This window comes from Ailuropoda melanoleuca, chromosome 19 (genome assembly GCF_002007445.2).
Source record: "Ailuropoda melanoleuca isolate Jingjing chromosome 19, ASM200744v2, whole genome shotgun sequence".
In the NCBI taxonomy this organism is placed as follows: domain Eukaryota; kingdom Metazoa; phylum Chordata; class Mammalia; order Carnivora; family Ursidae; genus Ailuropoda; species Ailuropoda melanoleuca.
Window position 1 is genome coordinate 30308015 of NC_048236.1, and position 12036 is coordinate 30320050.

The 12036-nt window shown below is 35.9% G+C and overlaps 1 protein-coding gene across 3 annotated transcripts in view; it reads right to left on the reverse strand.

Annotated features, from left to right (window-relative positions):
- Window positions 1–785: 785 nt before the first annotated feature.
- The window catches only part of LCA5 (lebercilin LCA5), a 49524-nt gene continuing 38273 nt past the window's right edge, over window positions 786–12036 (reverse strand). For all 3 annotated transcript variants that reach the window (XM_034648058.1, XM_034648056.1, XM_034648057.1), the window contains exons 4-8: window positions 9492–9629; window positions 8493–8589; window positions 7678–7820; window positions 5271–5403; window positions 786–3534 (exon numbers count right to left, since the gene is read on the reverse strand). In XM_034648058.1, coding sequence (XP_034503949.1) covers window positions 2672–3534; window positions 5271–5403; window positions 7678–7820; window positions 8493–8589; window positions 9492–9629 — 1374 coding nt within the window. In that variant the 3' untranslated portion in view covers window positions 786–2671. The remainder of the gene's footprint in view (window positions 3535–5270; window positions 5404–7677; window positions 7821–8492; window positions 8590–9491; window positions 9630–12036) is intronic.

Genomic DNA, 12036 nt, shown 5'->3' on the forward strand with positions numbered 1-12036 from the left:
CCGCCTTAAAAAGTATTAAACAAGAGCAGTAACAGCTTGGCAAACTCAAGGACATTGAGAGAGTGGGTGGGAGGGCAGGGATGGAAATGTGTGCAGTCTGGCTTACTGTGCTCTGCATTCACTGTGAGGGCAAGGGGCAGGGTCTATCTTACTCTCCTGGCACTGACTACATGCAGGGCATCCAGTTAATACATGACTATATGCTCTTTACTAAAAAGCACTTTCAAATTATATAAAAGGCAACTTTAATGTGAAAGGGGCATTTGTTGTGTAGAAAGGAAAAAGCTTTTTAAAGGCAGATCTTTTCTTGACAATTTACAGTTCCTTTTTTAATCCTAAAAACCCCACATTGTCACTGTAACACACATTTCCCTTCCCTTTTTCATCAGGCAGATCTGCATGCCGTATCCAACTAACACCCAACCAGGGATCCCAGAAGGTGAGTATGTCTGACAGGAGATGGAGAGGAGGATCAGAAAAACAGTGAATCAGCCATTAAATAAGTTTATTTTATGATTCAATTTAATTCTCCTTACCCCCACCTCTTTTATGTTATGAGCAATATATGCCATTAGGATAGCTATTAAGGGTGAAAGGATTAATTAAAACTGTAATTATCTGATAAGCCTAGCATACTGTCTAACCTGATTTAGGGCAAATTTATCTACTTCAATTAAAAGTACTGGACAGGAAAAAAAGAGAATGAAGTAAAAATTAACTATGTAGGTCCTGTTTCTACCACGAATTTCCTAAATAACCTCAATTATCATTCAAACAAAGAGCCATAGTGTGTTTTTAGTTTTTATTAGTTACGAGTTCTGAGTACAATTAACAAATTTAACTTGACATTTAGGGAAAAAAAATGATTTACTCTGTGAGGTTTATTCATAGAGAAAAACCTGTTCGGTACATTTTAAACTCAATTTTAATGCCTAACACCATAATGCTTCTAAGTCTATAACTTAATTTTAGGTTTAATTTTAATAATTGTTTTATATCTAGTGAAAGAGACTAGAAAACATTATGTAGAAAAAAAGCAAGAGAGTAATTAAATGACCTGAATATAAAACTTTACTAAAAGGCTTTTAAAAAGCCTCTTAAAACAACCTAAAAAGTAGAATACTTTTGGCAGAAAAATTAGCAGCTATGAACAAAATTAACATTACATAATATTTTTATCAAGAACTGCATTACAGTACTGTGGTCTACATATATTAGAATGATTTGCAACATACTAAAAGCTTATTTACATCAGACATAAAAATCTCTTTGCTAAAACAACTTTTTAATGTAGTTTAGCACTTTTGGGAGATTCGGTTCCCAATAAATGACAGTAACGCAATTAAGAAGATGATAGATAGCATATCTTTTCATTAGAGACCTACCCAGGTAAGTCTTGCCAAATAGTTATGAAATTACATTCAATAATAAGCATTCATAAGAACTCAAGATAAAACAGTAACTCGGGTCCCCTCATCAGTATATATGCTAAATTCGGGGGACAGGGGAGAGACTCACTTTAGAATAAATGTCAATCTACATTTTTAAATGCTTTCCCTGACACACAGTTTCCACCACTCTTCATTTTAACAGTGTTTTCTCCTTGGTTGGTGGCATATTACCACTTCGTAAAGACCAGTCATACTCCACACAATCCAAGGTCATCAACTCCTTTGTAGCTGAAGTAAGCTACCAACAGGAGACCAACACCAGGCAGAAGCCCCATCTCTAAAACATTTTTAACCAAAGGTTGCTTTAAAATTAGTCCTATAAGCCCAACAGTATTACACTATCATTATCACTGGTTTTGACAGTAAGTTCAACCTTAAAAGTATATATTAAAATTTCCAAGTTAGATTACTCTGGAAACATAATTGAGTTGAAAAATCTATATCAGGAAGAAATTAAAGAAATTTCATGTATTTGCATATGAAATCTCATACCCAGTCACTGAAATACAGAGTATAGGAGAAGGAGGGAAAAAATTACTGATTACAGTGTACCCAAGCCTCCAGGACCCATGACAGGGGAATTATCCATGCAAACAGACAAATGTCTTCTGAATTCAACCTAATACGTCAGCACAGTTGTCGGTAAGCGATTTAATGCACCTCTTAAGTGGGAAATCCCTATGTTGTCACTGCTTGCACTTCAGAGTAGCTCAGCTATGCTACGTAAGAAAGGAGCCCTGTCCTGTGCACAGAAGACTAGGCTCCTAAGGAGCACCAGTTCTCCACCATCTGGGAGCTGCGCTTCCCAACGCAGAGCTTCCCACCTTTAATCTCCACTCAACAAGACTATATTTAGCTCAGTGAGGACATGACCAAAAATGAGTAAATAAATAAACGGATAAAAATAGGAAATAAATATGAACTCCAATGGAGTAAAACTTCCTTTAGAGCTGATTAAGAGGTAAAACCTATTTGTAAATAAAAGGCCAAAGCAAGTAAGATACACATCTATTTTTGGTTTCATTCAAGTCTCCTTCATTCTTGGCAAACTAGCTATGTGGTGCGATATTATCTACGTCTTTTCATTTACACTGTATTTGTCTACTAAAAATCATTCCTTAATACGGACTTTTTAATATTAAAAATTCTAAAGGTTTATAATAAATATTGTATTAAAATACTTTAATATTTACAACGGGAAAAATGTATACTGCAGGCAGTCATCTCAGGGCTACTTCTTCAATCTCATCTTCTACAGATTCCACTGCTTTGACCGCTGGCTTACTGTTCGCATGTTTTAATCGGTGTCTATTTGGATTAAGACTTCTTCCTTCGCTGAGGAAAAAGTCATCATCTTCATCATGCTCTCTATCCCTGCTGCTCTTCTCCCCAGGGAGAAAATTTAGAGGGCCCAAGTCCCCTTTGCCGGCAGCCAGAGAATTTGGGTCACTGCTTTTAGAGGAAACGGTGCTGCTGCCACTGGCACCAAACAGCTGCTCCATCAGATTAGCTTTTTTCTCTCTTCTTGTGATTAAATCTACACTGTCTTTACCAAGCTCCTCTATACTGTTTCTTTGGACATCCAAAAGGCCACTCTTTTGGCTAAAAGGATTTGCCTTCCCTGATGTTTTCGCAAATGAAGGCACATAGCTGCCAAATGCAAGCTCATTTGGGGAGGCTGGGCTTCTAATATTTCCTGGATTCTGACCATCTCCTTTTGTAGTGAAAAGGCTGATGTCTTGTAGATGATACCCATTAAATACTCTCTCTGAGGATTCAGAGAACATGTATGTCTTGGGGCTTCTCTCTGGGGAATGCAGTTTTGATTCCAAATCAGGTAGCAAAGGCAGAGGAGGGCATTTTATATTCCGAGAATCTTGGAGTTCTCTGTTGATTTCATTCAGTTTAGCAAGTAGCATTTCTCTCTTCAGCCTTTCTTCTTCCTCTTCTTCCACTTTGTCAATATTTTGAATTTGGTACAGTTCCATTTGGTATCTTCCAGTTTCCAATGCAGGCTTTTCTTCTCTCTCCAGCAAAAATATCTTGTCTTTTTGCTTTTTGGCAAGTTCTTCTCTTTCCCACACTGTATGAAACGAAATTTTAAAAATGGGATTTTATAGCAATCAATATTTTTAAGTAGGAAAACTCAATTCACATCTTTTACAAAACAGTCTATCTAATTTAGTTATCAGTACAGGGAGAATGAACACCATAAATTTCACTGCTACACTTGATATTCTGGAATTCAGAAAGAATATACTGTGTGTTACACTTAAAATTCACATTTAGAGAAAAAATTTTGTGCTTCAGTGTAGAGGTAAGGAAGAAGGTTCTCTATTTTTTATACCTAATATAGTGCTGTACACTGAATGGAGGGTGATGGATGGATGGAGTTTAAAATAAACTTAAATTGAACCTCTGGATGTCATACCCTGAGAAGGACACAACATACTTATTTGGTATTCTGACTAAAGATACATTAAGTTGACTCTAATTAAGAGAACACTTCAGATAAACCTCAAATGAGGAACATTCTATTTTTAAAAAATGGGTCTTCATTCATCAAAAATGTTAACCTCACAAAATATTTAAAGAGACAGAACTAAATGCAATTCGTCATATCCTGGAGAGAAGAAAATGCTATAAAGGACAATACTATGCCAACTAATAAAGCTGTAATATGGACAGCAGATTAGAGAAATGTGTTGTATCAAAGTTAAATTTTCTGAAGTTGAAAACTATACCTGAATGGTGTAAGAAAATTATTTTGGAAAAATATACATGCAAATATTTTGAGGTATGGGCATGAGATACACAACTTACTCTAAGTAACTTTAGTAACTTTAGTAAATGGCATACATTCTCACTGATATTTGAGATCATTATTCCATATAAACTCCAGGAAAAAAAAATCCATAAAGATGAAAAGAAGGGGCCAGTGTTTTGTTATTTTATTACTTTTCCTGGTACCTAGATACAATACATAATACCTTTCTATTCTGTGTTTTAATAATGTGAAAGCACCTCCCTTTGTGCTTTAGCCAACAGTAATATAAATATATCTTCTATTTCAACTGTTACCTTGTTTTAAATACACACACACAAATACACACTCACTAATTTAAGCAACAATTAGGTCATAATTTTATATTCCATTAACTTTAAAGGGAAAAAAGGATTTCTCTGCAAGAAACTTCTATAAAGCTAATGAAATATATGCAGAGGGTGAGAGTCAGGGATCCCTCTTGCCCATACCTTTAAGACATTTTATCCAGCTGGAAATGAATTTATCCCTGAACTTCAGTTTCAGATACTGAAACGATGTGAGTTGGTTCACTAAACTTCCACACTATTGGCTGAACATGTTAAAGATTTACTTTCATACTAAAATGAAAGAAAACTTACAGGAATATATTCAGGATCTCACAATTCATTGATTTTAATGTTTGGGCTAGTCTACAGACTAGAGTCTCAAGGTCAAGCTAATACAGTATATTGTCCTTATGTGTATGTTAACTAAAGTTTGACGAGTTAACTGAAAAATTTCCTTTTATCTGAATTCTACTTCATCTGACTTTTCTGAAGGTAACTTGTCCTTATTTCCTAACCCCAAACAACTTAACAGTTATGCTTTTCTTTCCTTAGTAAATTTATTCAAATGTTTGTGATTTCCTAATAGACCATCCCCTACCACTGTATCAGCCTTTTCTTATTCTGTATAACCAATTCACCGTTCAGCTGGAAAATATCAGGGGATGCGAACCCTTTCTTTCCCAAAGGATGCTAATTCATCACTTGATTAAACAGATTCTTTCTTACCATCCTCCAGCTTCTCAACCTCCTGATTTACAACATGGAGTCCTTGATCTTTAACAAATTTTTCTTCTCTTTTCACGATTGGATATAGAATCTCTGCTTCTTCATGTTTACCTCTCTCTTGCAATTCCAGGTCCTATTACGTATTTTTTTAAAAATGCAAGTTCACATGTCAAATGGGGAAAAAACCTATTTAAATATCATAGAGTCATCTCTCATTAAGTATGACACTAACTAAGTTAGAAATTAAAGCAAATTGTAATTTAATAAAGCAGGAAGTCACAAGTTAGCACCCTTTAAAAGATGCTTTAAAAGCGCACAAGATTATTTACCTTAGTTAATTTTTTTTTTAGAAAGTATAATATATATCAGAACCAATATCATGGAATTAAAGCCAAAACCCTACATAAAATTCTGAAGAGACATATTTCAGAAGTATCCTTGCTTTGTATGTTTCACAACAAAATGTGATAATTCAGTTAACCAGGAAAGGTTAGCCAACGATGGAGGCCATGTGAGAAGGTGCTGCTGAACTATAATACAGGCAGTAACAACCACATTGAATCTTTCGAGTTTATACTTACTATGTCCAAAGCCTCCAGTAAATTTTATAATATTTAAATCAAATAAAAATGTAAACTTAAAATTACTTGGTTTTTTTTTTATGGTCCCTTTTGCATGTGAAATTTTTCTGAATAAAAGTAAAATCCTATTAGTACAGCAGAGGATTGTCCCCTAGTATTAATTTTCCTCTTCTTCCTTTTTTTTACAGAATCCCTTGGGTTTTAGCAGGGTATAAGGCTGCTCAACTGGAGACTACATTTGCTAGTCTCCCTTGCACTTAAACAGGACCAAAGGGATTTGAGTGAAGGTATGTATGCAGCTTCTAATCACATTTATAAAAAATAAAAGGTGCCTAGCCTCCACTTCCTTGTTCCTCCTCCTCACAAAAGTGGTGAGCCAGTTCCAACCATAGAGAGGAAGACAACACTCTTTAAGATGGAAGAACAGTAAGACAGAGGATGACGGCCAAGGAACAAAGCTGTCTACCCATAATGGACTACCCACCGACCTTCAATCTATTAGAAAAGAAAGAAAACTGGTATCCTACTTGAGCCACTGTATTCTGGGTCTCTTTTCAACAGCAAATGAGCTTGCACTTTAACAATGCTCCCCTTCCCTGAGACCCATTAAAGCGGCAGGATCAGTCTTAAGAGCTTTATAAACTTTGTGATTAGTTATTACCACAACCTGATGGGTAGCCCATCCTCGTTTTACAGATTAGGAAATTCAGGCTCCAGGAAGTCACACAACTAAAATGTTAGAACCAGAATTTAATTAAAAAGGCAGTGCTAACTCCAAGGCTATACTCGTGTCACTCTATCAGGTTGCTGCTCCTCATGCTGAATTTTACAAAGACCATTTTTTTTAAAGTTAAGAATGACTTTGCTATTCCACACTTTACCCTTTTCAAAAAGACAACATGATTTAGTTTCAATGATAGTGAAAATGTAGGAAGAAAGACACTTAGCAAACATGGCTACCCAGGAACCAAATCAGACCATCCTTTCTGTTTTATACCACAAGAAAAAATCTCAGGGTCACTGGGAAACCAATAAGGCACAAAAACACAGGAATATACGAAATGTGCTGGATCCCTGGTATATTGTTTTCTTTGGAATTTAAACTATAAATACAAAATATAGAACCCTCTTAGAGAAAAGAACATTCTGGTATTCTATTTATAAGTCCTTTTAAACGAAGGCCCAATACCAACTCCCCTGAATTTCACTCTGATTTGAATGGTCTAAAGTCAGATTTCACTGCAATACTTTGCTCAACATTCAGCTAATCTGTAAAATTCTCACATAATAGAAGGCCAAAAAAATATGTAGACAAATCCTAAAAAATTATTCGAAAACTAGTAAAATCTGCTATTATGTATAAAAGCAAGGAGGGTTTTAGAGATTATCTGGGTACATAAAAGGTAAGAAACCTATCTCTGGGGCACCTGGGTGGCTTCAGTCAGTTAAGCATCTGATTCTTGATTTCAGCACAGGTCATGAATTCAGGATCGAGAGATCGAGCCCTGCTTTGGACTCTGCACTGAGTGTGGAGCCTGCTTAAGATTCTCTCTCTCTCCCCCAAAAAAAAAAAAAAAAAAAAAAAAAGGAAAGGAAAACCTCTCTTTTCAACCCAGAAGGTACAACTAACCTTCCTGAAGGATCTGGGAGATCCAATGAAAACTAGGAGTCAATCTAAAGGAATTTAATAAACATTCCCTTTAGAAGGCTACTTGCATATTTATAGATACAGTACTAGCTTCATTGTTTTTAAAATGTTTGATATTGTGTTTTTAGGAATAACTTCAAACCTAGAATTTTGTACCTAATCATGTTGCTCGACTCACCAAAGTAAGACGTTCAGGTTCTTCCCATCTGTTTTCAAAACACATAACTGTTTGTGGTGCTACAGGAAATTCTTCTAGCTCGAAGTCATCACAGGTTTGTACTCCCTTTGTACACTGGTCTGTAAAATCACTCTGGCATGCAGCTACCATGAAAATTACACAACAATTTTTCTAATCATACTGAACAGTGCTAAGATATATGGAATTTAACTGGTATATGTTCACCATCTACATGAGATAATGCATGTTTTGCTCAGCTCTATGACAACTCAGTATTTTTGTTTCTAGGATTTACTGGCAATTATGTCATCTGAGGACAATTTAGACAGGTAAACCCTACTAAGCTTTTACAAAGTTTGTTTTTAACTTTCTGCAATTCAGAAGAGGAAAATTTATACTTTTGTTTTAAAAAAAAAGTAAAAATATGCATAATAACACCAAAGTATTTATGAGTGAAATGAAATGACACCTGGGATTTACTTAAAATACACTAAAAAAAAAAATAGATGAAATAAGATTAGTAAAACATGTAACTGTTAAAGCCAAATGATACATAAATAAAGGTTCATTAAAATATAACCAAGCACCAGTTTGGAGTCTTCTTATTTTCATAAAAGTTTCAAAAATAAATTATAAGAAAAAATTTAAACCTTAGGAAAAACTGAGAAAGTTGACAGGATTTCTGAAAATTAACTATAAGGAAATTTAAATTTACTTCAATGAAGTTCTTTCCCCTTCCTCTACTTTAGAATTATTTGATTTTATTATTAATAAGTGACAGCTACAATGTTTTTCAATAATAATAGCTACTATACCATTTTTTCTTGATCTAAGTTCTTTTTCTTTCTTTGGAGAAGACTTTGGCAGACGATTAGAATATATGTTTTTTATATCCAGTTCTCTCTCCTTTTCCTGAAAAGAAACCCAATACAATTAAGGATGCAGAGTATCAGTTTAAAATAAAACAAAAATTCTCACCTTGTCAACCAGTATTTTCCTTACCAAACTGGAATGTACTATACTTAGTTCAGTTTCCCTTCCTAACTACTGAACTATAGAAAGGAATGTCTCCAGAACATCTAGGTTTGGGCAACGATTCTCCCTAAAATATGCAATATGTACTGGCAAACAAAAAAATTAGAGTAAATAAGACAAAATTCATTTTCTACCCATTCTTACCAAATAGAGCTAGTAGTGTCTTAACTGTCTTTCAAGCTTGGCAACAGAGACCAAAATAATTTCATTAGCATCTTTTAAACATGGCTTTTGAGTTATTGACAAGTTAAAAATCGGACTTTTTGAAAACACAGTGTTCTTTGTCATTTTGAGGCTATGGTTCTTTCTGAGAATTTGATTAACAAAATGGACATTCTATGTAAGATAATGCATGAACATTCAATTTTGCACAAAATTTCCACCCAGCAACGACCTCTGGATGGAATTAAGAACACCTTTAACAAAATTAAATAATGTGAATGCTCCCTCTCAACACTGTGAAAATGAAGGGCATTATTTGAAACAACTTTTAAAATAATCCTAAGATAACCGTCAACCACGCAACAGAGAAAAACTCTAGGTCCCATAATTCCTTTCAGGATTTCATAACTTGTTTCAGTTATATCAATTCTATTAGGATTCAGTGTTGTACTTTGGGCATTTGTCATCGTGATTATGTTTTAAAAAATTTCTATAAAAGTACCAAAGAGAATAGAATTTTGTAAATTGTATTGTCCCAACTTACTAATATGAGTGCTTTAAAATGCTGAGTGTTCAATATATTTTATATATATATTATCCATTAAATAAATACATACTTTTAATTTGTGATACAGTTGTTGCAGCTCCTTTTGAAGGACTTTATTTTCATCATGAGCTTCATATGCCCTTTTCCTTTCAGCAAGCAACTGCCGTTGGAAGCTGTTAGTACTCAGCTCAAGGTTTTTGGATAGTTCCTATGATGTGTATATAAACATATAAAAAAATAGTACTTGAAAATAACTGAAGAGTAAAACATTGCACTTAGCATTGAAATGTTTTTAGTAGTATCATACAAGACCTACAAATCAGGCTGGGCTTAGTGTTCATGAACATAAAATAAACTGGAAAACAAATCTACCAACAATTTAGTAAGGTACTTAGCCTAATATTCCTTATTTTGCTTTTCACAGTGTTTTGTAAATAAATTCTTTTTTTTAAAAGATTTATTTATTTATTTATTAGAGAGAGACAGCCAGCGAGAGAGGGAACACAAGCAGGGGAAGTGGGAGAGGAAGGAGCAGGCTCCTAGTGGCGGAGCCTGATGTGGGGCTTGACCCCGGAACACCGGGACCACGCCCTGAGCCGAAGGCAGATGCTTAAGGACTGCGCCACCCAGGCGCCCCTGTAAATAAATTCTTAAGCATTTGCCTAAAGCATACATGAATAGTCATTTAGGTTGGTTGCAAATTCAGCCAAAGGATGTGATGAGAAACACTGGCTTTGGGAATCACAGTTCAGGCAAATATATAACAAGACAGCTGCATAAAACTATACAGCACTATTCAAGGTGCAGAGATTACCCTGTAAAACATTTCGAGATAAAAATAATAGTCCTTTCCATGGTCTTCAAATGTTTTCCATAAAGTCTGTGAAAAAGTTTAGGTTAAAATATTTTCTTTTAGGTGACATCAACATCATGGTGGCATGAGTCATTCCTTTTTTCCCCACCTTTCAGTTTACAACTAATCAGATCTGTAAAGCAAACATCCATAATTAAACAAAAGCACTTCTGCACGCACACCAGGACACCTGAGCGAACCATCCATCTCTGCACCTGCAAGTGGGTGGACTGGACTCAGAGAAGGCTGTGGAGCCAGGGGTGATGGTACAGGTGGCAGAAGAGGTGGAGGGTAAAGGTGTTAGTGGGGATCTGTCCAGCCACATGTGCGGCAGTTGGAGGGACTCAGTCTCTCTGAGGAGAGACCACAGTGACTAAGGGGAGGGAAAGGAAAGGGAAGGAAGCAAAGAGAACTGAGGGAATACTATTTCCTGCTAGAGCAGGAAATCCTGCCCAGGATTCTGACAAGAGATCATCCGTGAAGCTCTAGGAAACATCCCCCAACTCAAGGATCCCCTAGTGGAAAATGGGCACAGCCAAAGCATTAAGTGCTAAGCACACACCTCCCACCACATCTTTTCTTTCCAGTCCATCAGCTTTTTTTTTAATTGTATAATTTTTTTCTCATATGCATTTTATTTGAAGGCCCCTGATTTTCTCAGTACTGTTACATATGTAGACCCTTCTGGTCCCTAGGGATGGCTTAAGGTCTTTCAGTAGCTCAAAGAACAATTGGGACCACTAACTAGATATTTGAAAACAAATTNCCCTAGGGATGGCTTAAGGTCTTTCAGTAGCTCAAAGAACAATTGGGACCACTAACTAGATATTTGAAAACACTAAAAAGTTGTTAATTTTTTAGATGTTATTCTTGGTATCAGTTAATGGCATTGTGTTTTTAAAGTCTATGTTTTAGATACAAGATGAAATATTTATGAATAAAACAAGATATTCAAGATCTACTTTCAAATAATACAGAGAGGAGGAGGAGAGTATATATGAAAAAATATTTTCTATAAGGTGGTATTTTTTAAGTTTTAATTTGCACCCACTAAGCTTCAGCTGTTCTGCCAGGGTGTCCTCTACATGAAGAGACCCGGGACTGACCCAGCCCCCACCCACGCCAGCTCTAGCCATCCCAACACGGCAGGCCCAGAATGGAGTGCCCTGGGAACCACGGCCCATGCCAGACACAGCTTCAGTCAGCTAACCTAAAACACCAGGAACACACAGTATACACAGGATATGACCATATACAAGACCACTCCTTCAAGTTTAGGAGAAGCAGCTGTTCTGCCTAATTCACAGAAAGTCAAGGAAATGAAAAGACGAGAAATATGCAACAAATTCTAAAAAAGAACAAGACAAAAACCTCAAAAGACTAACTGAAACAGATAAACAAATTTAGCTAATAAATAATTCAAAGTAATAATCATAAAGATGCTCACACTGAAGAGTGGAAGGCTCAGTGAGAACTTCAATAAAAAGATAAAAAATATAAATAAGAACCAATCAGAATTGGTTCTGGTCCAAGACGGCAGAGGAGTAGGAGACCTTAGTTTCGTCTGGTTCCAGGAATTCAGCTAGGTAGCTACCAAATCATTCTGAACACCTGCGAACTCAACTAGAGATCTAAGAAAAGCAAAGCTGAAACTTTACAAATAGAAAAGCGGCCACTTTTTGCACCATAGGATGTGCGGGGAAACGAATCTGGGCGATGCAGTGGAAGATGAACTGCCCAGGGAGGGAGCCTCCGTCAGCCG